This window comes from Petromyzon marinus, chromosome 7 (assembly GCF_048934315.1).
Source record: "Petromyzon marinus isolate PM22_M1 ecotype Great Lakes invasive population chromosome 7, UKy_Petmar_22M1.pri1.0, whole genome shotgun sequence".
Classification (NCBI taxonomy): Eukaryota; Metazoa; Chordata; class Hyperoartia; order Petromyzontiformes; family Petromyzontidae; genus Petromyzon; species Petromyzon marinus.
In genome coordinates, this window is record NC_133673.1 from 3,992,714 (window position 1) to 4,019,026 (window position 26,313).

At 41.5% G+C, this 26,313-nt stretch overlaps 1 protein-coding gene across 1 annotated transcript in view; it reads left to right on the forward strand.

The window, feature by feature from the left end:
- TMTC2 (transmembrane O-mannosyltransferase targeting cadherins 2) overlaps window positions 1-25,699 on the forward strand; it is a 322,742-nt gene extending 297,043 nt beyond the window's left edge. Inside the window, exons 12-14 of the mRNA XM_032948785.2 lie at window positions 98-212; window positions 3,143-3,206; window positions 19,990-25,699. Coding sequence (XP_032804676.2) covers window positions 98-212; window positions 3,143-3,206; window positions 19,990-20,181 — 371 coding nt within the window. The 3' untranslated portion in view covers window positions 20,182-25,699. The remainder of the gene's footprint in view (window positions 1-97; window positions 213-3,142; window positions 3,207-19,989) is intronic.
- Window positions 25,700-26,313: the final 614 nt, after the last annotated feature.

Genomic DNA, 26,313 nt, shown 5'->3' on the forward strand with positions numbered 1-26,313 from the left:
GATCTCCCCAAAGCCCAGGTTGCTACCAAGGGAAGGAATTCCGCGTGCGCTCAGACAATGAACCTCTCGGATCGCCCCGCGGGGCTTTTGTGCGCAGCTCAATTTCTGGTGGAACAGTCCCGGTTCCTGGAGGCGGCGGGTGTGGCCGAGAAGGCGTCGCAGCAGGACAGCACCGACTTTGAGACCGTCTTCAGCACAGCACACATGTGCAGGTGAGAGAGTGGGTGGGGTGGGGTGGGGACTCCCACACAATTGGGTCACAGATTGGGAAACGTCAACTCATTGGTAACTTATGCACCAGTGTCTATATTGCCAACAGTGGGGCAGTAATTTCTAAAGGTGATTTGTTTTTCCCGCAATGTCGAGATACGAACCCGGTCAAAATTGTCTCGAAGCCAAAATAAACGTTTGACAGCGTTCAACTTCATTGTTAACGAACAACGTAGGTTTTATTTTGATTTAAAGCTTTCGTGACTGCAGTAATTCATATTCTTAGCTCTTTCGGTAAAGTTACGTTGAAGGGAAACAATAAAATATATAAAACAATAAAAATTCTCACGACGTTTCGACCATAACACAAACGGTCGTCATCAGGTGTGAATTACTAACCGACACACCTGATGACGACCGTTTGTGTTATGGTCGAAACGTCGTGAGAATTTTTGTTTAATATATATTTTATTATTTTATTGTTTCCCTTCAACGTGACTTCACCGAAAGAGCTAAGAATATAACGTAGGTTTTGTTGATTGTTGGCACTAAGCCAGTGATGGAAAAATCTATTGCTATGGCATGTAATATATATTGCGATGGCAGGGGACAATATGCATTGGGTAACCAGTCTTTACATCCCAAAACATCGTATTCATTTATCGACCCATAAGGAACGTTGGGTTGCATTTGACCCCGATGATTGGAGTTTGCAGCCTTTTGATTGTGAGGCGGGGGCTCTGTAAGCTCAGCCACTAGCTTCAGTAATAGAATATGCGCAATTGACAGAGACGAAGCCACGTGGTGTGGTATTGATCTGTTGCATGAGTTAATTGATAATTTTCACCATAAAATCCTGCAGTGGCGAATTAGATTAGACTGGAAGACCACAATCCTTGTTTTGTGTACTTACAAATCTGCCTTCTCATAATGCTGCTGTCTGTCCATAGGATGGCTACTTTACATTTTCCAGAGTGACGATGGGCTTCAACCCTGATTTCAACTCGCAGCCTTCCAATTCTGCATCAAGTGGTCTACTAAAATTTATACCCACTTCAATGTGGAATTGCTAAAGTTTTCTGTTTGATACAAAGTGGACGTTAATACCCTGTGCCATACCTTGCAATTATAGGCCACTGCGTGCCAAATACGTATTAAAAAAAATCTTCATATCTTCTTTTTACCATGCCTTATGTAAGTCAAAAGGCTCACAATGTGTATGAGATTTTAAATCTGATCACACAAATTTGGCGATGTAACAACTTGTCTGAATGTGACGGTTTAAGTGGATGATCCATTTCTAAAGAGCTGAGTCTCGGGTCATTTTATTTTTAAATTCGCAGTAAAGTTCACTTTGAGAATGCGTTTTTTTTGTATCATGGGGACATAACACTGCTTTGTAAAGGGGTACTTAAAGTTTCCACGAGGATATTCAGAATATGTAGGAAAACTAGTCAACAGCGTATGTGTTGGAAACTAATTTCCCTACAATGTATTTCACCATGTACAACCGCAGATTAATGATTTATGGATTATGCAAGGGACATTTACTTACGTATGAATTATTTCTGCGTAAATATGTAATTTATTTACTTGGGCTATGTGGGATGAAGCGCCGACTGTCCCACACTTGTGAATTGCGTCTTATCTCCATTAAAATCCACTTTGTAATCGATGTCATATTTCAGCAATCCTCCATGGAAATTATTGGCTGTACATTGAAATTCAACTGTTTGCACCATGCACACCGACCCGGAGGCATGTACAGCTTACCAGTCGACAATTTATTAACTGCAGAAAATAGCCACACTAAACATATGCTCCAGAATAACATTCGCGGCGTTTCATTCTGTTTTAATTTGTAAATGCACTTCCATGGGCGAGGCAGCACGTGGTCCAGTGATATGACTGCACGGTTACGCACTTAAACAGGTGGAGTTGTACGACAGGTGTAAAGGCTCCCAATTGCCTGTCGTGACCTTGGAATAGACCAAGTGAGCTGACCTGTAGTGCCTGTCTGTTGAGTAATGTTTCTAAATCATTTATTCAATTAAAGAAACCTGTGCTGCAATGCATTAAAGCACCTTAACAAAGTGTGGGATTTCCACAATGGTGACTTCCATTCATTTGAATGCAATCTTTCTGCGCTTGCACTGACAGGGGTAGACAGTGAGGCTTTTAACTTGAATATAAACGCATGTGCTCCTGTTACCCCAGCCTGGAAACGATGCTCCTTTCTGTAACGTGGCTCAAGGGAACGTGCTGGTGCATAATTGGGGTGTTCTGCAATGTGTCATGTGGGACTTGGCGATTGCTTGTTGGAATACATTTATGTTGCAGTCACACTTGGTAATAAATCACATACTAATCATGTTCCCTCTTGTAGTTGGTGCATTTGAAGACTGTTCCTCTCCCTTGCATTTATTAAACTCTTTCATTTCCTGTGCTTCATTGGGGGTTATTAAAATACACCAAGAAAATCCTGTGTGTATGTGTGCTTAATAACATGCAACTGAATAGCAAGTGCTGTGCTTAGAAAATTTCAGAACAATGAAAGCGAATCATTTCTAAACTACATTTGTTTTCGTGTTTAGATGTTTTTGTATTATCGTACACTGCCACATTAAAAATAATAGCACATAATAAATAATGCATGTTATTATGGCGAACAGGTGTTCTTTAAATAGACAGGTTCCAACAGTAGGAATGTGGAATTTCTGCCATTGATGCTGGGATGTCGACTGTGGCGAGCACTGGCCCGTGCTCATTTTAGGAAAAAAAAAAACTATTTTGCTTTGAGATGGAAGTCAGTGTAATCCTGTGAACACAGTATACATTTTCCACGTATAATACCGAGAATCATTCAAAGCTGCTGAATTGCATTTTCAGGAAAAAAACTCACATGCTGCATTTTTGTTTTCTCTACAAACAGGCAAGCAGGACTGAACCACGCCGCAGAGAAGTATTACCGGCAAGCAGCCCAGCTTCGGCCGAATGTAAGCTTGCTCTACACTCACGCTTAGGCCATTACTACTTCTTAGTGGGAGGCAAGGCAAGGCTCAGAAGACGTGCAATGTTATCTGGGCACCGCGGTGGCGAGATGTTAACCCCCTCTCCTGCTTTACAGGAGGTTGTGGGTTCGATCCCGACCCAGACGCCTGCTGCATATTTGTAGTTTGCATGTTCTCCCTGTGGTCGTGTGGGTTTTTCTCCGGGTCCTCCGGTTTTTCCCTACACATTTAGAAACACGCTTTTAGAGTATTTGGCAAGCTATCCATTTTCACGCGATAAGCCACTTCGTTGAGCTATCTTTTGAGGCCAGGTCGTTTCTGAAAAAAGAGCAACATAGCTCATTGGGCCTTACCTGGTAAAATACAAATCTTTACTTTATTCGTATCCCAGATAATGTGCGGCAGGGCACACTGCTTTTCAAATCACATGAGTGCTATTTAACGCTCATTTGAGGACATTACGGCTATGTTACACTGATGTGAGCTGTTGAGTTTTATTTTTTTAAGGCTTGGCAAACTCCACATCAAGCCAAGTAAATGCAAAAGGAGATATCCAAAATAGTTGTATAATGTCAAACACGGATAATGAAACAGGGCTTTTCTGTGTTCCTGATGTCCTAAATACTGGCCAGGAGCATTATGTAGTCCATTGGCTTTTCTGTGTTAGCAATCATTGCTTGCAAATACTGTAGATTCATTTTATCAATTCAAATACACAATCACCCGAATATGATTGGCATTAATTTGAAGATTTTTAGTATACCATTCAAATGCCAACATGTAGACTTGGGGCTTAGTAATATTAAAGAAAGGTAACCCCAATGGGTGAACATTTTTTTTTCTTGGCAAAATAGAAATATGAACAGAATATATGACTTGTTGTAATGAGCGAGTAGCACAAGGGCACGGTTTACAACTGGGTTATCCGATTGTATAAATAATAGATACGCGTAAACAAATTCTGCGGTAAAGCATTTGTCCAGAAGACCCATAAGCTGCCGGACGTACATGTTATGTTCTTTTTACATACTGACACAGACCATTGTCTGCTTATTTGTAATTTTATTATGCACCATTCGCCCTGGCAGCATGTAATAAATTATCTAAAGAATGTTTTGCTGCATGTAAAGTACGTCATATATTTACAAATTATAGTCATTGGATTTCAGCTGGACATGTTTACATTTTAAAACATATATATGATGGTTTATGTGCAGTTATGTGCAGCACTAAACTTGAGGACCTGGTTTAATCATGGGTGGCTTCTCAATTTCAAACCAAGGTTTTGAGCCTTGCTAGTCAAGTTCCATAATAGATATGAACCCCTTCGTGCATCCAGCGATCTCCACTATTGTTCTATTAAACGACACGTTGCTTTGAACACGTGAACTGTATAAAATGGGATATGTTTGACCTGTTTGACCTCTGGAGCACCGTATCACGCTGCCAAATTAAAATATTTATGTTGGATTTCGTGGTGATATTGTGATGCCGTACACTCTCTGCTTGTAGTATTTATTTTGTAGCATTATTTCGGAATTGAGTGTGACAGCCAGGCCTTCATGCCCTGGAAATAAAAAAATAACAGCATTTCTATATACTTACAGCTTTCATTTAATTCAATGAAGTTCTGCCACCTGTTGTATATTTCATATAACACTAGTGGTAAGTACCCAGCGTTGTCCGGGTAAAAAATATATTTCCAAACTTCTCTTAAAAACCTTACATATACGTACACAGATACTAAGGTACTGTGAAAGCCCGGTGGGCCGTTTTTTCCATTTCTCCACCAACAAAATTATAAGAGGCTTGCACAAGTCCAAAAAGTTATAGAAAGAGTGGGGTAAATAGTTGATGCTAAAGGTTTCTGAAAATTGTCGACCCCCCCGCTCAAAAAATATTTTTACCCCCGTGTAGGTATATACACCTACACCCCCTACATACAGCAGAGGAAGTAGTATCTATTGATTCTGTAGTTTTATCTACTGACTGTACAGTAGTATTTACTGAGCCAGTAGTAGCTACTGACTGTGTAGTAGTAGTTACTGACTAGCAGTAACGACTGACCATAGTCGTATCTACTGGCCCTACAGTAGTATCTACCGACTCTATAGTAGTAACAACTAACTCTATAGTAGTATCTGCTGACTCTATAGTAGCATCCACTGACTATAGTCGTAACTACTAACTCTATAACAGTATCTACTGACTGTATAGCAGTATCTACTGACTCTATAGCAGTAGCTACGGACCATAGTAGTATCTACTGACTGTTTTAGTATCTACTAACTCTCTATATAGCATGATCTACCAACTGAATAGCAGTATCTACTATGACTACAGCAGTGCATACTGCCTGTGGTGGGACCTGCTATGATTGCAGCAGTGCATATTGTGGTGGTATCTGCTATGATTACAGCAGTGCATACCCACTATGGTGGTACCTATGATTACAGCAGTGCATACTGACTGTGGTGGTACCTGCTATGACTACAGCAGTGAATACCTACTTTTGGTGGGACCTGCTATGATTGCAGCAGTGCATACTGACTGTGGTGGTACCTGCTATGACTACACCAGTGCATACTGACTGTGGTGGGACATGCTTTCCCTATACCAGTGCATGCTGACTGTGGTGGTACCTGCTATCACTACAGCAGTGCATACCTACTTTTAGTGGGACATGCATTCCCTAGACCAGTGCATACTCACTGTGGTGGTACCTGCTATCACTACAGCAGTGCATACTAATTGTGGTGGTACCTGCTATGATTACAGCAGTGCATACTGACTGTGGTGGTACCTATCATTAAAGCAGTGCATACTGATTGTGGTGGTACCTGCTATGATTACAGCAGTGGATACTGTGGTGGTATCCTATGACTACAGCTGTGCACACTGACTGTGGTGGAACCTATTACAGCAGTGCATACTGACTGTGGTGGTACCTGCTATGATTACAGCAGTGTATACTGACTGTGGTGGTACCTGCTATTATTACAGCATTGCATGCTGACTGTGGTGGTATCTTGCTATGACTATAGCATTGCATGCTGACTGTGGTGGTATCATGCTATGACTACAGCAGTCCATGCTGACTGTGGTGGTATCCTGCTATGACTACAGCAGTGCATACTGATTGTGGTGGTACCTGCTATGATTACACCAGTGCATACTGACTGTTGATACCTGCTATGATTACAACAGTGCATACTGACTTTTGATACCTGCTATGATTACAGCAGTGGATACTGACTGTGGTGGTACCTGCTATGACTACAGCTGTGCATACTTACTGTGGTGGTACCTGCTTTCACTACAGCATTGCATACTGCTGTGGTGGTAACTGCTTTGATAACAGCAGTGCATATTGTGGTGGTACCTGCTATTACAGAAGTGCATATCTGACTGTGGTGGTACCTGCTATGATTACAGCAGTGCATGCTGACTGTGGTGGTATCCTGCTATGACTACAGCATTGCATGCTGACTGTGGTGGTATCCTGCTATGACTACAGCAGTGCATACTGATTGTGGTGGTACCTGCTATTACAGCAGTGCATATTGACTGTGGTGGTATCTGCTATGATTACAGCAGTGCATACTGACTGGTGGTATCCTGCTATGACTACAGCATTGCATGCTGACTGTGGTGGTATCCTGCTATGACTACAGCAGTGCATGCTGACTGTGGTGGTCCCTGCTATGATTACAGCTTTCACTACAGTAGTACATGCTGACTCTATCTTATATATGAAAGGAAAATGTGTGAATGTGTGTGTCTGTTCGAAATATTTAGCATACTTGCCGACATGCAACCAACTTATATTATCATACACTCACTCACACAACCACTGACCCATTCACTCATCATACACTAATTCACTCATCATACACTCACTCATCATACGCTGACTCACTCATCATACGCTGACTCACTCACACATCATACACTCACTCACACAACCACTGAACCATTCACTCATCATACACTAATTCACTCATCATACACTCACTCATCACATGTTGACTCACTCACACATCATACACTGACTCACACTACCACTGACTCAGTCACACATCATACACTGACTCACGCATCATACGCTGACTCACACATCATACACTCACTCACACTACCACTGACTCACTCACATCATACACTGACTCACTCATCATACGCTGACTCACACATCATACACTCACTCACACTACCACTGACTCACTCACACATCATACACTGGGAGTGTCATGCTGCCAGCTATGGCTGCAAGTTTGGTCGTACATGTTATGTATATCGTTTATTGTTAAATGAGAATCACACTTCCTATGATTACTGTTACATTGTTTTTTAAGCTTTTTTTGGTGATTTAGAAAACATATGGTTAATCTATCTTATGGTTGGTATTGTTTGACTTGCATCACACAGGGATTCGAGCACACAGCGTTGTAATACTATTTTTTTTATCAAGATTTGCTGGTTTATCCAGGGTCTGTCTGTTGCGCGTCGTCGCTTCAAGACGATTCTAAAGTAATCTACAACCTTCGATTTCTTTGCGCGATTTAAAGAATCGATTCTTAGCCCGCTCGGGGTTTATTTTAAATTAATGCGTTATCTTTTCATTTGTATGTTATGTTTTTAAGTTTTCAGACGTTTTTAAATATATTTCCCCGCTAGCAGCAGTATATATCGACTCTATAGCACAAAGTACTCACCTGACAGATTGCTGTGACAAGGCCTAGTCCCGTGCAGAGCCTCCGGCCTCGCCTAGATTGCCCGGCCGGCTGAGGCTGTGGGCTGGGCCGCTACCCCCCCCCCCCCCGCTACAATAATCCTATTTAATCGCTATTTTAGTATCTACCGACCCAATAATAGTTAGTACACACATTGGGGTGGAGGGGGAGAGAAGAGGACGTGACACTTTCATGAATTTACCTCAGCGTAGCGTGTACATTTTTTGCATTTTCAATGAGAAATGGCGTCCCCCCTGCGGCGACGGCGTGAGTGCGTTGCCAGGGGCAACGTGTGTCGGCGTTTCGCGCATGCGCAGCAGCGATCCGGTCAGCAAAAGTAAGTAAATAAAGATAAGTCGCACCAAAACGCGATTTTAACCACTTTAAAGTTTAGGGATGGGAAAACGAAATATCCTATTCCCACCGCGGGGCCCGGGGCGTGCCGCCCGGAAATTTTTTTTACGCGAACCCCACGGTCCGAGAGCCAAATCCCTCGCAAGCGAGCGTACGCGGACAGACAGACGGACAGACAGACAGACAAAAAATGCCTTTTATAGGTTAGATTTTACGACTGATTGCAATGTAAATGCTTGTCAGTTTCAAAACTATGGTGTGGCAAGTGTGCCATTTTCTTTGGTTCTTTCGGTAAAGTCACGTAGAATGAGAATAAAATAATAAATAAAATAAAATAACACAATAAAATTCTCACGGCGTTTCGGCCACAACACAAGTGGCCTTCTTCAGGCGAAAGGAACAGACCTGTCGGGACGACAGAGCTTCAATGAACGTTGTTAAGATTCGCAGCGTCTTTTAAGCTGGTTTAGAGAAGTGAGGCACCTTGACAAAGGGGTTTACATATCAAACAGGAGAATTTTAGCATTGAAATAGCTGAGTGATTAGCTTGTGACTGGTCACAGAAATGGCTATGTTAAAGTCAAAGCCTACACATCCACAGAGGCACCTCGTACAAATCAAACAGGATAATTTAGCATTGAAACAGTTGAGGGATTAGCTTGTGACTGGTCACAGAAATAGCTATGTTAAAGTTAAAGCCTACACATCTACAGAGGCACCTAGTACATGGACGCCAAAGGGGCTGCAACAACTCGACTGTCATATAGTAAACCGATGTGAAAAAACCTAAGTCTAAATGACATCAATATAATAAATGTACTCAATATAATCTTCAATAAGCTGAGCTATTAACAGTAACTGGGTATACACTACACTATATAATGAATACCATATAGTAAACCAATAAAAACTAAAATATGAACTACCTCAATGTTATCAATAAACTCTATATATTCTCCAATCAGCTAAGCTACCAACAATAAGTCGTTATATATCACAATGCTATATGGCGAAAAAATGGGTGGATTCTTACCCTCAACTTCAGCACCACGGATAGCTACGAGCCCCGTTCAGACGGACGAGTTCATCCATGGTCGGAGCGGAGGAGGGGGAGAGAGACAGCTGCGAGGCGCTGTTATACTCCATGTTGTAAACCATACCATTAACCGTGGTGTGAGAGGTATTAAGAGTCAATGCCAGCGAAAGAGTTGCGGTCTGAAGGTCATCGTAAAATACAATTAATTAAAAACAGAAATGGTTTAAAACATCTTTCCAATGGTTACTAAGCCAGAATCCATCTTCTCGGTTGAAATTGTCTCTGTGCTTGTATATGTGAATGGCCTCATGAACGAATCTCTCATGGTAGCCGGTTTGTTTGCAAAGAACCTCCGTCTTGGAGAAGTCAATGTCATGTGAGCCCACTGAATTATAACAGTGATCTGCCACGGCAGAGGAGTTCGTTCTACTGTGTTTCAAGTCTGCTTCATGTTCGCGGATGCGGTCCGAGATATGTCGTTTGGTTTCTCCAATGTAGCTACTACCACAGAGGCACTTTAGTTTGTAAACGCCCGGGTACTGTATGTCTGGAACAGCATCTTTTACAGATGGAACCAGATCACGGATTTTATGTACTGTGTTGAATCGGACCTGGATCTTGTGTTTATTCAGGATTTTGGAGATCTTTTTAGTGACCCCTGCAATGTAGGGTAAGGTGATGGTTTTGAGTGGCTCCACAAGAGGATCCTTCTTCATGACTGGAGTGATGGCTTTGCGGATTGTGTAGCCGGAGTAACCATTAGCCCTGAGAGCCTGGTGTACGTGCTTGAGTTCACTGGTAATGTGTTCCTGGTCGGAAATGCATTGGGCTCTATGGTTTAGAGTCTTGATGAGGGAGTTCTTATGTGATGGATGGTGGTGGGAATCCGGTTTCAAGTAAGCATCTGTATGGGTAGCTTTGCTGTAGACAGAGTGGCTCATTGAACCATCATGTCTCCTTTTAATTAAGACATCCAAAAAGGGTAGTTTGCCATCTTTTTAGACCTCCATGGTACATCAGTATGCAGTCCTTGATGAACCAGGTCTTCAGTGATAGCAATGGTGTCAGGTACCGGGACTTTGGTGAACAAGGACACCACATCAAAACTGACAAGCAGGTCGTCTGGGGACAGGGAAATGCCTTTGATTGTCGATACCAGGTGAGTAGAATTTAGTACCGCAGAGGTGGTTTTTCCAGTGATAGGTCGCAGTATATCAGCAAGAAAACGTGCCAGTTTATAGGTGGGGGAGTTGTTAGTAGAGACGATGGGACGAAGGGGTGTATCTTCTTTGTATATCTTTGGAAGGCCATATAATCTTGGTGATCTGGCAGCAGAGGGTTTCAACGAGAACTGTTTGGTCTGATCAGTTAATGCTGTTGAATCAGAGATGATTTTGTTCGTTTTGGTAACCAGGCTGTTGGTGGGATCTCTTTTTATTTTTGTATAGCTGCCATCGTTGAGTAGTTCTTGAATTTTGTTGTTATATTCTGTCTTGTCCATGATGACAGTGGCATTGCCCTTGTCGGCTAAGAGGACGACAATATCATCTCTCTTTTTTAATTGAGATAATTCAAAGCGTTCATCATCGTGAGAATTTTATTGTGTTATTTTATTTTATTTATTATTTTATTCTCATTCTACGTGACTTTACCGAAAGAAACAAAGAAGATAAATCCTTGCAGTCTTGAAAGCTTTAAATCGAAAGTGTGCCATTGTTAAGCTTGGTGTCATAGTTTCAAAGCTTAGTTTAATAGAATTCAGAGAATTTGTGACAACTCTGGTGTTATATGAGCTCGGGTTGCCACTTTCAAAACGTTGTAATCAAAGGGGTTGGTGGCGAACACGAAATCAATTCTGAGAAATATCCAGGGTTACAATACAGAATTATAGTTGCCTATGAGGAGGTAGTGAGAAGGCAGAATGCTGCTAGTGATGTAATGGTCAACACACCGGATTTACAACCCAGAGATCTCCCAGCGTAGCAGTTGAATAAATGGAGCACGTTTCATTATTCCCCCCAGCGTCCGTCCGTCCTCCGAGCAGTATAGATTGGGACACCACAGTCGAACGACAGGTGACATGTTATCAGTTAAAGCGAGATGTATGTATGTTCAACTTCTTTCGCACCGTGCGTAGCCAACCACGCAAATCAGAGGTGCAGTGGAAGGGCAACAAACTAAACACTTAAAGCAGTTCTAAAGAAACGAGTTTTCAATCTAGATTTAAAAGTTCATAGCTCCAGTGGCTTGCTAACGTCAGAAGGAAGAATATCCAGCCAGCGTGGAAGAGCAGGCCAAATACCGACAAGAGGTTCTTTCACCACCAGTGGCGTGAGCAAGAAATGTCAGGGCTTGGCTCTTACCCATGAGAAGGGAGTTGAGTCTGCACATTTTTATTCTCACTTATGTGAGTTATTCGTTTCCTCTAAAACAAAAAAAGCACCTCGTAATGAATTGATCACACATCCCAATCAGGACCCGCTTAAAAGAATCAAGAGACTCATTTGAGGGTTTCCTGAATAACGGATATATACTAGCTTTATTACCTGGCTTCGCCCGGGACTTGGATTCACCACGCCTGGCCGCCTTTGTCTCCCCAGTGGCGATGTTCACACACCACACCAGTTACTCGTTTGAGGCTGAGTCGACCTAGGGGAGGCCCAGGACCGGTTCAAATAATCGTCACCGGTGGTGGCCGTGAACGGGAATCGAACTCGGGTCGCCAGGTTCGTAGCGCAGCGCGCTACCCACTACACTACAATGCGTTACGCTTCCACATGCGCGGGTCACATGACAGATGTGACGTCACAGCTCACTTGCCATGCAAAAAAAATATGCATTATTGAGCTCCCCCCCACCAAAAAAAACACAAAAGTGTATTTTTATAATTTTCGCATGGTGTACAGTCTGGAAAGTACCCACATGGCAAATGTCAAGTTTGTTGCATGTCGGGAAGTACGCTAAACATTTTGAACAGACACACAATCACAACTTTGCCTTTTATATATATGGAGATATAAATGTTTGAACATTACTGAAAGACGTATTACTGGAGGTTCATGTTACTTCTACAAAAACAAAAAATCCTACATTATGCAGGAGTTTAACTTCTGCCAACACAACATTGCTTGTTTAAAATATTGTTTAACACGACTGTGCACTTTTATATTTAATGTATAGTGCCTGATGGTTATTTTCCAATTCTACTATAGGCTGTTTTGAAGTTGTTAAATACAATGCAATGGAATTAGTTTAATTCAATCATGTACCCATGGCTTACTAACATGCTCCAGTAAGCACGGTTGGCTACGTATGGTGGGAAAGAAGTCCAAAATGCATATATAAATGCTGTTAAGTGCTCATGTTACTTTTATGCTCTAAAATATGTATTGTTACACCAGAAAAACTGTGAAAAAGTGGTTGCCATTCTGTATTTATGGCAATCCTTCCAGGCAAGTGATAGGGAAGACTATATTGTCATAATGGTTTTAATAAAGAATACCGTATTTGAATGTAGATGCCTTATCCTGGTAGAGGCTGTGATTGCAAGTGTAGTTCGTTGATCCTCATTAACGATAACAATCTACAACCCCCTGCAGGATGAAGGCTTCCCTGTCGCAATGTCGTAGGGGTTGTTTGGCCATAATTGACAGGTTCATATATATTACACACCACTGATATTTGCCGCGGCTGATAACCTGAGGATGTTGCGTTAAAGCTCAGTGCACTAACTACTGCACCACCGCTTCTCCTTACCCCTGCTGAGTGTAATCGTACATCTGTTTTAATTGCGTGATGTTAAGCAATGTATAAGTATCTAGCCCAACATATAAATTGGTGGCCTGAAATATTTAAGTCTGCATTTTGAAATTGCTTTAACGTACGAGTGGGAGCCAGTCCTTTTAAAGCAAGTATAAAAAATGTATGGACTTTGTATGATTAATTAGGATAATGTATGACACTGGGGAAGCTTGTGCCAAGGATTCAACAGACCTTTTCTAATCTTATCCAGGCTGTGTTCTTAATTTAGAAATATACCACCTTACAAACCATACTTGCCTAGGTTTTCAATGTCATTTTTTTTTCAAGAAAATAAACATTATTTTTTTATTGTAAGAGACTTAAGTGATATTTTACTTGTTTTTGCCTGGGATACAATGATCTAATATCAATATTATTTTAATTATGTTGCAGACTTTTTTTTACCAGAAAAAAATCTTATGTGATTTTTTTTAAACATTATTTATCAACAGGGTGAGGTAAAAACAATTAAATGATCATAGTTTGTTGTTTTCACTGTTTATGAATGGTATATTCTGATCGGGAGCATACGAAGAGACTTAAGTGATATTTTACTTGTTTTTGCCTGGGATAAAATGATCTAATATCAATATTATTTTAATTATGTTGCAGACTTTTTTTTACCAGAAAAAATCTTATGTGATTTTTTTTTTAGATTCTTTATCAACAGTGTGAGGTAAAAACAATTAAATTATCTTAGTTTGTTGTTTTCACTGTTTATGAATTGTATATTCTGATCGGGAGCATACGAACATTTAGCATAAAAGTGTTTCTGGAATATTACAGCAGTGTACCAAATATAATAAAAATCTCTATTAGTCTATAATAGTGCAGACAGATTTCAATGAACATTTGATATAACTCAGTACATGAACTGTACAGTTGTACGCGAATCTCCATATTTGACTCATTTGTCAAACCTGTATCTTTATCCCCCCCAACAAATGCACAGAGACACTTGCGTCTCAAAGTTTGCTTTCGGTAAACTTTATTCTTTAATGATGTGTCGTGGAAATCCAGATCTGAATCTAGGATCTCTGTGCTTGTGTTCCATGAGGCGGTGGTGCTGTTTAGCCAAATTCTACCAGGTACAGTACTTAGTTTCGGCTGTTTTGACCTAGGGGAGGTCCAGGACAGGTTTGTATACTTATAGTCGCATGTCTTGTGGATGCCCAGTTGTTGATTTTGGGACGGTAGTGCCATTGCAGCCCTTTACATCAATGCCCATAGAAACACCACGTGCCCACCGACCCACTGCCTGTTTTCCAACACTCAGTCTCAGTCAGTACTTGGTGATCAATCCTAGCACTGTCTCTGCTCTTGATTTTCACAGTACACGCAAGCACTCACGCTTGCCTCAAGGCTATGCGGTAGGTGGGAGAGTCAATTCAGAATTGTGAAGCGTAAAGTCATTTTGAAGCCCCACGCGATGACTCTGGATGCATGCCAGATTAGATTCATTCCACGAGAAATGTATCCATACTGAAATCAAATAAAGGGAACACAGTATAAAAGTGCACAACGCGAATATTGTATTGCCTGTATTACGAGTGTTGTGACTATGTGTACAATATACCACGTGCGTCATGCATTGTGTGCAGATGTGAGCGGAGGTTAAAAAAACTACAAAGAACAAAAAAACTTGTCATCATTTTACCACACCTGAAACATGCATGTAATATGCTCCACGTGCTCGATTACACCTAGCCAACTGCATGCCTTCAATTAATAAATGTAAAACACACACACCGCATATTCACTGTAAGGATCTGTGTAGGTTATATAAACTTTCAGTGTTATGACTTACACTTCCCATTTCACTTACAAGAGTCCCACCCCCCATGGGTAAGTGCAAGCTCACGTGGGGAGCTGTGGGCATTGAATAAGGAATGGGTCTATGGAGCCATTTCAGTTTACCGAATCCAACACAAGTTCAAGCAATATACATTTCTGGTATTTGTAATCGGTGTATTACTATGTGTTTACTGCAAGTGCAGTTTGTTTAGCTATACTTGTTAGGCTAATAGGACCAGGCAAAAAGCTATACATAAACAGGAAATTGAGGATATACAGTACACTGTGTGCTTTTTCCCTTGGAGAGATTGTATTGTTTCAATGCAATACAAACTAGTGGCTGAACTGTGGCACAGTGGTTGATACACTCCAGTAGGAAGCCCAGCTTCCTGAGTTCGATTCCCGACCATGCCAAACATCAGTGGCAAGTGATATCCGAATCGGTCCTGAGTCCCCTCTTCACCAACCCGCACTGAGCAGCATGATGAGTATGGTCAAACAACCACCCAGACCAACACGGCCCAGGGAAGACCTTCATCCAACAGTGAATTAGCAAAGGCTTCAAGTTATAACTACGTACTATTAATAAATAATGTATCCTGTCTAGATACAAGGATGTCCAATACAAATGTGTTAAGAGGTTGCTTTAGCATTCAAGTGGATTTAAAAAAAAAATCTCGAAATGTTATGTTAACCAGTTTTAAGCACATAAGGACTTGGATATTGGTATACAAATCCCCTGGCTCTCAGAATGCAAATGAGATAGGGGGCATAAAACTCAGCATGCTGGCTGCTCATCACCCCAGACAGGGAAGGGGTTGAGTGTTTCAATCGCGTGTTAGCTTGCTAGGCCCTCTCCTCTTGCAAGCAGAGAAGGCCTTGGCAAAACATCCATTGTGGCTGACCATTTTAATACTCGATGCCCTGTTCTTTGAGACATTTTTTTAAAAACATTCTTCTGTGAGCTGTACAAAGTCTTTGCATGGTCCGGGTCACCTTTCTACGTCAGAGGGGCACCTTTCACCATTCCTCCCTTTGCACGTGATTTAACATTCATCAGCAACATGTATTTAGCCGCGGCCTTCACAGCCGCAGGGAGATGATGGCGCATTTGTATCACCGCTTCGGAAGCAGCACGACAATGGACCGCGTGTGTGGTGCAGCGAGTAAATGCACTGCAGGAAGAATACGATTATATATATAAAAAAATTTTTTTACAAAATTGGTGCCATGTACGATAATAATTCCGTGCGGAAGTATTAACATTCATTATTATTAATAATAATGTGATATATGACAACAACAAAAAAACTCACAAGTCAAAATCTGTACAAGTGAAAGCCCGGCAATCTTCAACTTCATCATAAGGGCCTCTTTGATATCTAATTAGGAGAGTGCAATGACACAAACAGTAGAATGAGGTGAGAGGTAGGAAAGGAAAGGTAGACTGAGAGTGAAGGTAAGGTAGCAATGGATGTGATAAAGCCATCCATTCACCCGAGAGATACTATAATATCATATCTTTGTGAGGCAACCACTTTGTCATTCATTCATTCATGATGTAAAATGTAATCTTTTCCATGTCTTTTGATTATGTTCGCAATGCGTAGAGCTTTGTGGTAGCTACGGGGCATTATAGCTGAGAGTAGCGAGCAAAGAGACAACAACACTTAACTGTAACCTATTCTCTTTGCGCATCGTCTGAGGGGCAGTCCATAAATGACGTCACGCACCTTGGGGGGGGGGGGGCGTCAGACATTTGTGACGACGTGTGACGAAGGGGGGGGGGGGTGCTTGAGAAACGTGACGTCACATCAAAATGCGCAACTTTAAATAAATATAGACAACACGTTCTACTTAATTAAATAGACTTTTTAATAAATGTTTTCTCCTACAACATCAGAGTGCAGCGCCACATTAAATACGCACTACAATGACAATCGTTTAAAGCGATTTGAAGCATGTTCTATTTTTTGGGGGGGGCAGAGCTTTGTGACGTCATGTTTGAGGGGGGTCTGACTTTTTGTGACGCCATGTGACGACGGGGGGGGGGGGGCGGTCAAAAATCGTCCTAAATCGCGTGACGTCATTTATGGACGGCCCCTGGTGACAAGGTGTCATGTCCTCCACGATTGCAGCGATTTTCGTTTCCACTGTAAACAAAGGTGGCAAGCAGCCACTGCTGCTGCTGCTGCGGCTGTCCCACTGCGTGTTAATGTAAGAGGTCCCCTGTGCGTGTTGTAGATGAAAATGATAGACAAGTGGAGTACACTGTCGTGGCACAGGGTCAGACGCGTGTCCCAATGGGACTCGCTTGTATGCCGGGCAGTGGCGGCGCGTCCTAGTGGATCACGCAAACGCTGTGAAACTCCCCGTGGGATTCGGGGAGCTTATACCCCGGTTCCCAAGAAGAATGCGTTAACATCAAAATTGTGGACTCCACCTGTTCCGTCTATACGGGATAGAGTGTTTCCCCCTCACATGCGTGGGTTTTCTCCGGGTGCTTCGGTTTCCCGCCAGATGTAAACACTCGTTAATTGGTCGAGAATGCCTTAATACAGCGCGGACCGCAGAGCTTGCGAAAATGTTTCCGCCGGCTCGTCGCGCGGCTGCCTTCCTGCTTGCCCGTGGATCCGAGTGCCTGGGTCCTATTCTCCGTCTTCAAGAGTGAGCGGATACTGTGCGCGTCACTTGGTGAAATGATTATCGCATGAGAAATGTGTGTTTGTGGGGAGCTGCGTACGTAGTGGTTAGTGCACTGTGATAAGAACCCAGTGGCCATTTGCGTGTGATCCTCTGAACCAGTCCTGCATCTCCTCTAGGTTGACTGAGCCTTACATGGGTGCTCGGTGTGGTGTGTAAACATCACGAATGGGGAAGACAAAGGTGACCAGGCTTAGTGCTGGCTACACCACCTCCTCACACAATATACCATTCTAAATAGGTTTTTTGACACTAGCACTTGCCTTTTGTGCTTGTGTGAGGATTCGTAGTGCAGTGGCTTGTACATTGTACGGCTTTTGGCTGGCCATCGGACAAAGATGGTCGCTGCATCCCGAGACCTCAGATGCTCTTTTGTGGCCATCTGGAATGCTCTTCCGATATAAGGAATGCCACTGGAGCTATGCACTTTTAAATCTAGGTTAAAAAAAAAAAACTCGTTTCTTTAGAAATGTTTTTTTGTGATTAGTTTGTTGTCTTTCCCGCGCACCTCCGATTAGCACGGTTGGCTACGTACGGTGCAGAAGAAGTTCAAAATACATACATACATTATGATTCCAGTAATGTGGGTTTAATTCTTGGTGCTATATTATACAGCGTTTGTGGAGCGTGGTATCTGAACCTGTCATGGGCCTTATCTAGTTTGACTCAGCCTTAAAACAAGAAAGCTATAGCTGGGCGTGATCCTTGCTGCACTCCGTTTGCCCCACCAGACTAAATAGTTCCTCACTAATGGCACTTGCCCCTCTCTCGTCTGTGGAGCTACGTGGTTGGGTAGGGAGGGGGGTGGTCTTTGTCTTTTTGGCAACAAACCCCATTCTCATGTTTGTTTATAATGCAGTGTTGCGGCAGCACACTGTGCTACACTCACTGCAACCCAGGTTTGTATTCCTGAGGCCACGTTGATCGTGAACAATAATCAACTGTGCCTGCCTTGGCGTCCGCCTTGTCTAACTCCGTCTAAACGGCGCGGGTTCTTTGTGTGACGTTTTAACATCAGCGGCAAGAAGGACTGCCCGGGGTGACGTGTGGCAACAAGCACCAGTTGCAAGCTGCTATTCTAACGTTTTTACAATCTCAATTTTCTCCACTCGTTTCTAAGCCACACTTGAAGATACTACAAGAGCAAATTAACTGATTCTTATCACTGTGCAACCCCCTACTACGGCAAACACGGTCTTAACAAAACACATTCGCAAATCACCAATACTATATTTACTTCTCACTTGGCTACTTCCCATGTCTGGGATTCCCTTTTATAATCACTATACCTGTTTAACATTAAGCCTTAGAATAATTTCCACTGATAATAACTAATGCCTGCTGATGCCCTCCAATCTTAGGGATTATGTTGCTTGCGTCTATGTTTCAGCGTCATAGATAAGACCAGATTATTTAGCATTATTTAATTACATTTCCTACTTTTTATGCATGGGAGCAGACCATTATACAAATCTAATTGACAATTGATGATTCCACAAAAAAAATGACAATTCCATTTCATTTGTAACCATTCTTGAGATGCAGTTGCAATGCTCTTATTCAAATTGTTGATTATTAGAGCTACACATTATTTTTCACCAATCACACGCGTGATTATTCTGCCCCTGCTATTCCCAATTTCCAACCTAATGTCTGCCTCAGACTGGCCTGGGAGCTTTTTAAATGAACACAATATAGCTCTTACCTTGATGCAGATGAAGCAACCGGTTTTCATTATGTTATTCATGCCAAAACATATTTTTGAGCACTTGGGCTATTTCATTGGCTAAATTCACACGGACCACATTGCAGCTGATGTATTTATTATGTTTTGTTATTACGTTTGTGTACAACAGCAGAGTTTCACCGAGTCTCAAGATTATTTTTCAGGAGGGTCCTGCCAAGTTTCTTCACTAGGGAGTGGTGTTGCTGCTTTGTGTAGTCCCAATTGAGTCATTTGCATTTTTTCTACATTAGGATTTTTGGCCAATACCAGTTATATTGTACGTCTTTTTTGTAATTATCAAGGAAACCAGGGAACCCAGGGGAAACCCATCAAAACAGGGGGGAGAACATGCAAACTCCACACAGGAAAGCACCCGAGGCAGGAGTAACACTCGGAGCACAAGTGTTACCTCTGCTGCCCTGAACTGAGGGAACGAACGGAAGGACGACTTAACAAGTTTTATAGTAACAATCATCATCATGCTTAGTGCCGGCCCACCCACCCCTCCGTGCGTCGTGCTGGCGTTCATAGGTGCTCGTTAACAATACTTGGGCTGGGCTATCTTTGTCGTTGGGAATTTGAGTGCGCGTGTTAACCCGTGCAATGTCTGTGCTTTGGCAGCACTCGACAGCGCTCATGAACCTGGGAGCCATCCTGCACCTGAACGGGCTGCTGGAGGAGGCCGAGAACCATTACCTCCGCGCGCTGCGCCTCAAGCCTGACGACAGCATCACGCACTCGAACCTCCAGAAGCTCCGCAAGATCATGGAGAAGCAGGGCCGGCCCGGAGTGGTGCACGGAGGACACAAGTAGCAGGCGCGAGCGGACAGCTTGTTGTTGCTCTCTGCTGCAAAACAACCGTGCTGTCAAATGCAACTGCAAACTGAAACAGTGACTTGATTCAAAGTAGTTTGAGGCATTTTGATCTGAATGCAACCTGCAAATGAAAATGCGTGCACAGCGAGTGAAGCATACAAAATACGCAAAGGGAATAGTGAAAATTATAAACTGAGAGCAGGCAAATCTGGATAATTTATCATTTCAAACCCGTGTGTAAAAAAAATATATCATTTCGACTGAAACAGGGAGAAGTCATGTTAAGCTTAAATTCTTCTTATGGAAAATGCGGTTCCCTCGATCCACTTGACATCATTACCCAAAGTCGAGCACTGCATTAATTACCTTGTTCGAACACAATGTGTGGTCTGCACTTTCAAGAACACAGTATGGATAATAACTCATCACTCCGTTATCTAAAGCGAGTGCATATTTTAAGCGCGTTTAACACTAGGGAGCCTGCCAAGAGTGTGATAACATCACGAATATAATTGTATTGTATCCACCATTTTATCATTTAAACATCACTCAAACGCACGTCTCCGTCATGAGCTGATTTTAGTAATAAATCGTCATTTACAATGAATAGGCAAAAATTATATGCTTTTAAGCTATTTGCTGAAAAAATATTCAGTTTCTTTCTATTAAGAAAGTTGGCAGACAACAACCGAGGTTAAAAGGTCAGATACAAAGCTATCTGGTACATCAATGAAGCAAGATGCTGGGCCAATACGTGACAGATGTTTAGACTCAAATTACCTGGAGGTAGGGGGTTGAATTGCTTTCAGCCACTGATGTCTTTTACATTCCAAAAGACAGATAAGCCATCCAGCATTTGCCAACCAATGGCTGCGAAGCAACATGTTGCATTGAACATTTCCAGGAGATGAAAAGCCTAATTTATTTGCCCTCTCGCAAATGCGCTCTCGTTTTATCCTTCTGCAGCGGAGTCTGGGCGTCAAATTGACCCAGGGATACTCAAGATGGGCGCTCATACCCTTTTAGCAACGTACAGGGTCTGGTATCATTGTATTTGATCTACACTCTAGTCATAGCTACCGTGAAAAAGGTACTAATGTTATTTAGCATTCGCATGTCACGTCTGTTTCACTTAAGAGTAACCATGTGGCTGTATGAAATGGGTGCACAGATTACTTTTCTATAAGTTGCTCTTCAATGAGTTGATTTTTCCTTCAACCAGCTCAAGCATGTGTGGCAGCAGTTGGTTCATCGTTTTGTCCATAGAGTTCAGTTACTTTGAGTGTGTGGTCTCACTCGGATGTGTATGGTCCGCACATCTCCTTAATACGATGTTGCCATGTGAACTACTTCTGAAAAGGGAAATTGTAAGGTACTCAAAACATTTGATATTAATTCCATCATTGACTTCATGTAAAGCTAATAATTATCCAAGCGTTGCCTATGGAGGTGTCTCTGAAAGCGAAACTTAATGTAAATTGTCCTTTTTTTAGATGCGTGCCATCATGTTAATGACACTTAAAGCATAATGCTAAATCCACGTTCCCCACGTGCACATTTAAAAATGGTTTTCAAGTCAATTGTCGCAGCTGTATTGAAGAACAATTACAATGATACCTGCTGGAAACTACACATCTATTGTAAAGGGGTTAGAGGGGTCAGAGAGGGGGCAGAGTTGATGTAACTTTGTGATTGCACGTGCAGTCTCAGATCCCATTGTGACTAATAGTGTCATAACGCAAGCCATGAAGAGTGGCCGAGCCCTTAAAACCGTATACATTATGTAATATATAAAAACAATATATGATAACTTCGATTTCCTTATTGCCGGCAGTGTGGCGTCATAGCGAGGAGCTTAACTCGCGATGGTATCATCCCAAGTTCAAATTTCGGTCAGAGGTCAACACAATTTATCATCCTGCAGAGGTGAATAAGAACTGCTTTTTGGGGGAAAGTCAGCAGTGTGTTGCAGTGACTTTTCGAAGGAACTGCCCCCATCATAGAAATGTGGAATTTCCTCCAATGGTTCAGGGCTGTCAACGTAGATCAGCATGACTCCACGTTTGCTTGAGGAGGCAGACATTTTAACACGTAGGCTTTCGCGACCAATATCATCTATAATACAGGTTTTTTGGGTTAAATCGCGTAAATATATAAATGTGTCGCTAAACTCGCCACCACCCGACACAGCCAATTAGTAAGGTTTGTCACGTAAGCAGAACATGCCAATTCGTTACGAGTACAGCACTCCAGTGTGTTTGACAGCGAAGCCACAACATTTACAATCTGAGTGCGACGATTCGCCAGTAATTACAACTAGCTTCATCATGCGACAGCCAAATTTGTGTGTTTCGTCCCTTAAATAGAGGGCTAGATGTAGTGATATTGCCTGATGAAGCTAGTTGTAATTACTGGCGAAACTTCGTACCTAGATTGTAAATGTTGTGGCTTTGCTCTCCAACACACCGGTGTGCTGTACTCGTGACAAATTGGCACGTTCTGTTTACGTGACAACCCTTACTAAGTGGCTGTGTCGGGTGGTGGCGGGTTAAACGACACATTTATATATTTACGAGATCTAACCCCCCCCCCCCCAAAAAAAAAAACCTGTATTTAATTATTTTTTTTTAGTTTACCCGCATTGTAAGTTGTATTTGAATCCTGAAATGTAGGGTGGTTAAAAATATATATATATACGGTTTGGAAAATTAATAAATCCATTGTACAAGTTTTACTTGAAGTTAAAACAGAAGCTCCAGGCGATGGTATACTGGTTTGAGATGGCTTACATTATTTTAGATTTTGTTACCATGTCGAGAGCTCAGAATGTGTTCTTGAAAGGTTTTGAAAATATCTCAAGCACAGTAGTTTCAATGTCGTGCATTGTCTTCAAGTACTTGGCAATGTTGCTAAATACTTGCTATTGGATGGTTTCTTTGCACCATACAATCCTGCCAACTTCAGAACGCATTTGTGATTTTTTTAAGTGTACTATGTAAATTAGAATCCTTTTTGTGACATAAATCCGTTCATATATTAATTTCAAGGAATGCATAGCATAAGCACAGCAAAATACCATACGATCAAGTAGTCAGCCAACTTTGTTAACGATGCCTTCAAAAGAGTATTGAAATTTGAGTCAAATCCAACTTTCACATAATCCTACATTCAGGACAATGGTCTCACATTGCTACTTTACTGATAATGATGATTTATTTTTTTGACAAAGAACTTTTTTTTTATGTTGGGGCATCTCGGAGTGCTTTAAACACAATATAACATCTCATCTCAAACATTTGAAAGGGCACCTCCAGTGGCAGCTGCCCTGGCGGGTTAGAAGCTGTTCAGTACCTAACCTACAATTGGGCATTAGACTGCCAGTGAGCAGCGATGATTGCTGTTTGTAATCCTAACTTAGTAATTTGCAGCTTATATTCGAATTTGGCAAATGTCAACCGTCAAGCCAGCACGCAACGGCCTACTTGTTTTGTATGACATGAATGGATCTTTAATGTTCACTGTGAAGCAGACAGCTCATATTTTATGGTTAACACACCCGTAGTAATAATCAGGGTGGCCCCCTGGGTTCGAACAGCTAACCTCTGCAAGCAAGCATAATTTAGCAGTGATGTCACAGGATTATGTGCTTCTGATTCCGTACCATTGCTCACGATAAAAAAAAATACACCGTGGGTGCTCTGAGTCACATTCAGTGTGAAAGGTGCAGTTTTAGCAATGATAGTTTTAACAACTAAGACTCGCAGCTTACAATTATACTTTCACAAATGACTCTTTGGCCGAAAGACAAACTTCTGGCATTTTATTCACATTGTCAATCAGCCTCACACTCTGGTTGACAACAAACATTTTGGCTCCATTGTGCATTAAATTGTTTGAATGTTTCAATATCCGAAATGTCTATATTGCAATCATATGAGTGCACAATTGTAAGCAATGGGTGGATAACTTTGCAATCATAAAAATACAATTTTATTCGATTAGATTTTCTTTTAATATTATTTTGAATAGTCATTTCCTAAACGAATGGCATAATGAATTTACGAAAGATAACGATAAAACACCTCTATACAACTAAATTGTAAATTCTCTTGCAGCAACGGACATAAACGTTACTAAAAGCTGGTTTGTACCGGGGCATGTTGTGCTCAAGAATGGCATCTGAGGTGCACATGACAGCACACATTTGAGCTGAACACGTTGTCTCATAATCCCGGAGAGAGAAATTTGCTTGAATGCAAATAACCTCATCAATTATTCTGGAAATCTCCGATGCGTGCATTCATCCATTGGTAAATAAAAAAAAAATCCACACATCAGAGACAAAGCCAATGCCATTGCTGGTACCAATTCAAACTTCACTTTTCACCTCAGAATCAATGCACCACAATCTGAACAAATAGCAAAGCCTGTAAATTGTAATTGCGTGCTTCTTATTCCAATTGCAACTAAATAATGCATGGCTCTCTATGGAAAATCTAAGCAGTGGTCATCGTCGCCAAAGCGATGGACACCGTTGCATCTCTGCTTCACCCAGATCTCAAAATTGTTGCACGGTCGACACCTGACCCGTAACGTCTGCCCTTACCATGTCTCAATATCTGGCTGCTTTTGGTCTTGTCCTTGGTTGTGGGCCTGTCTCGAACTGACCTCGCTCCCAAACAGATGGCACACTCATTTTAACCTTCTGCACCTGGCTAAGTTTACAGCACCTTTCAGCCTTGTTCTGATTTGTAAATTACAAATTGTTTACCCTATTCTGCCATTAAAAAAAAAATCCTTGTACATGGACAGTATATTCAATGGAGAGCAACAGCTTCTCTGCTAATTATTTTTGGTGTCCAGCTCGCTAATAATAATAATAACAGATATGATTTAATGTAATTATTGTATATGTATAAATAAGTACATATCTGAAATACTTGCATTTTCAAAAATATTAACAGTTACAAAGGATATTTCAGTTTTAAACTAGCCAAACGAATGATTATATCTTATGTTTACAGTGATATGAACAATAAAGTATTTGCAATTTGTTAATTTCATTTAAAACAATGGTTTTAAATGTTCACTCATTTTTGTTTTGTCTTGTCTATATGTTATCAATATATCAACAAAACTATATAATTGGTGTGGTGGTATAAACGGTGGACACAGATTTGGCATGTTTTGGAATTATTTTTACTTCTTATATGTTTCTGTCATCAAGTTTATGTTCATTCTGTATGATGAAAGCATGGACATTGTCGTGAATGGAGCGTTGTTTTATGAGTGTGGTACAGTGTCCTATAATTTGTTTAGCGAGTGAGTTTTGAGTCAAGTACATTGGTTGCCACATTGGTGCAAAGACTTGTGCAATATTTTTTTAACTAAGCTAATTGCCTGTAATGTATGGTTAAAAACAAAATGAAATTTGGCAGCGGTTGGCACAGTTGATGGTATCAATTTAAAAATGTGTAATTGATATTTCAAAAATAAAGTTAAATGCTTTTTAAAATGTGTGCTCTGCGTGACTTCGGTGTTAAAATAGTACAGTCTATTCAGTTGCAAACTTAAAAAATAAACAAATACGTGCTTAATATAAAAAAGCTACAAAGCCTTGGTTTGTAGGGCAGCAGGGTGCCATTAATGAGCTCCTCGTGGGCTCCATTCGTGACGAGTTTGTTTTCAGACTTTTGAGGAATTCTGACGTGACATGGAATTTCCACGAGAGCTATTAGGCCAAATTAATGTCCAAGTTTCTGGTCGGATTTTCGAGGTGGGGTGAGTGGAGCCTTATTGCACATAAAATATCTCAGACCGAGCCGACCAATTTAGCACCCATCCATATCACAGTTAAAACATATCCCTGCAGTTTAACACATAGGCTTTCGCGACCAATATTGTCAACAAGAGGTTTTTTTTTTATTCTTCTCACATTTACCCCCTATATTTAAGACCGAAACGGGATGAATTGTTCACGATTCTGACTTGCCTGATGAGGCTGGTTGTAATTACCAGCGAAACATCGTACTCAAATTGTAAATATTGTGGGTTTACTCTCCAACACACCGGTGTCCTGAACCAGTAATTTGCATGTTTTGTTTACTTGCCAAACCTTACTAATTGGCT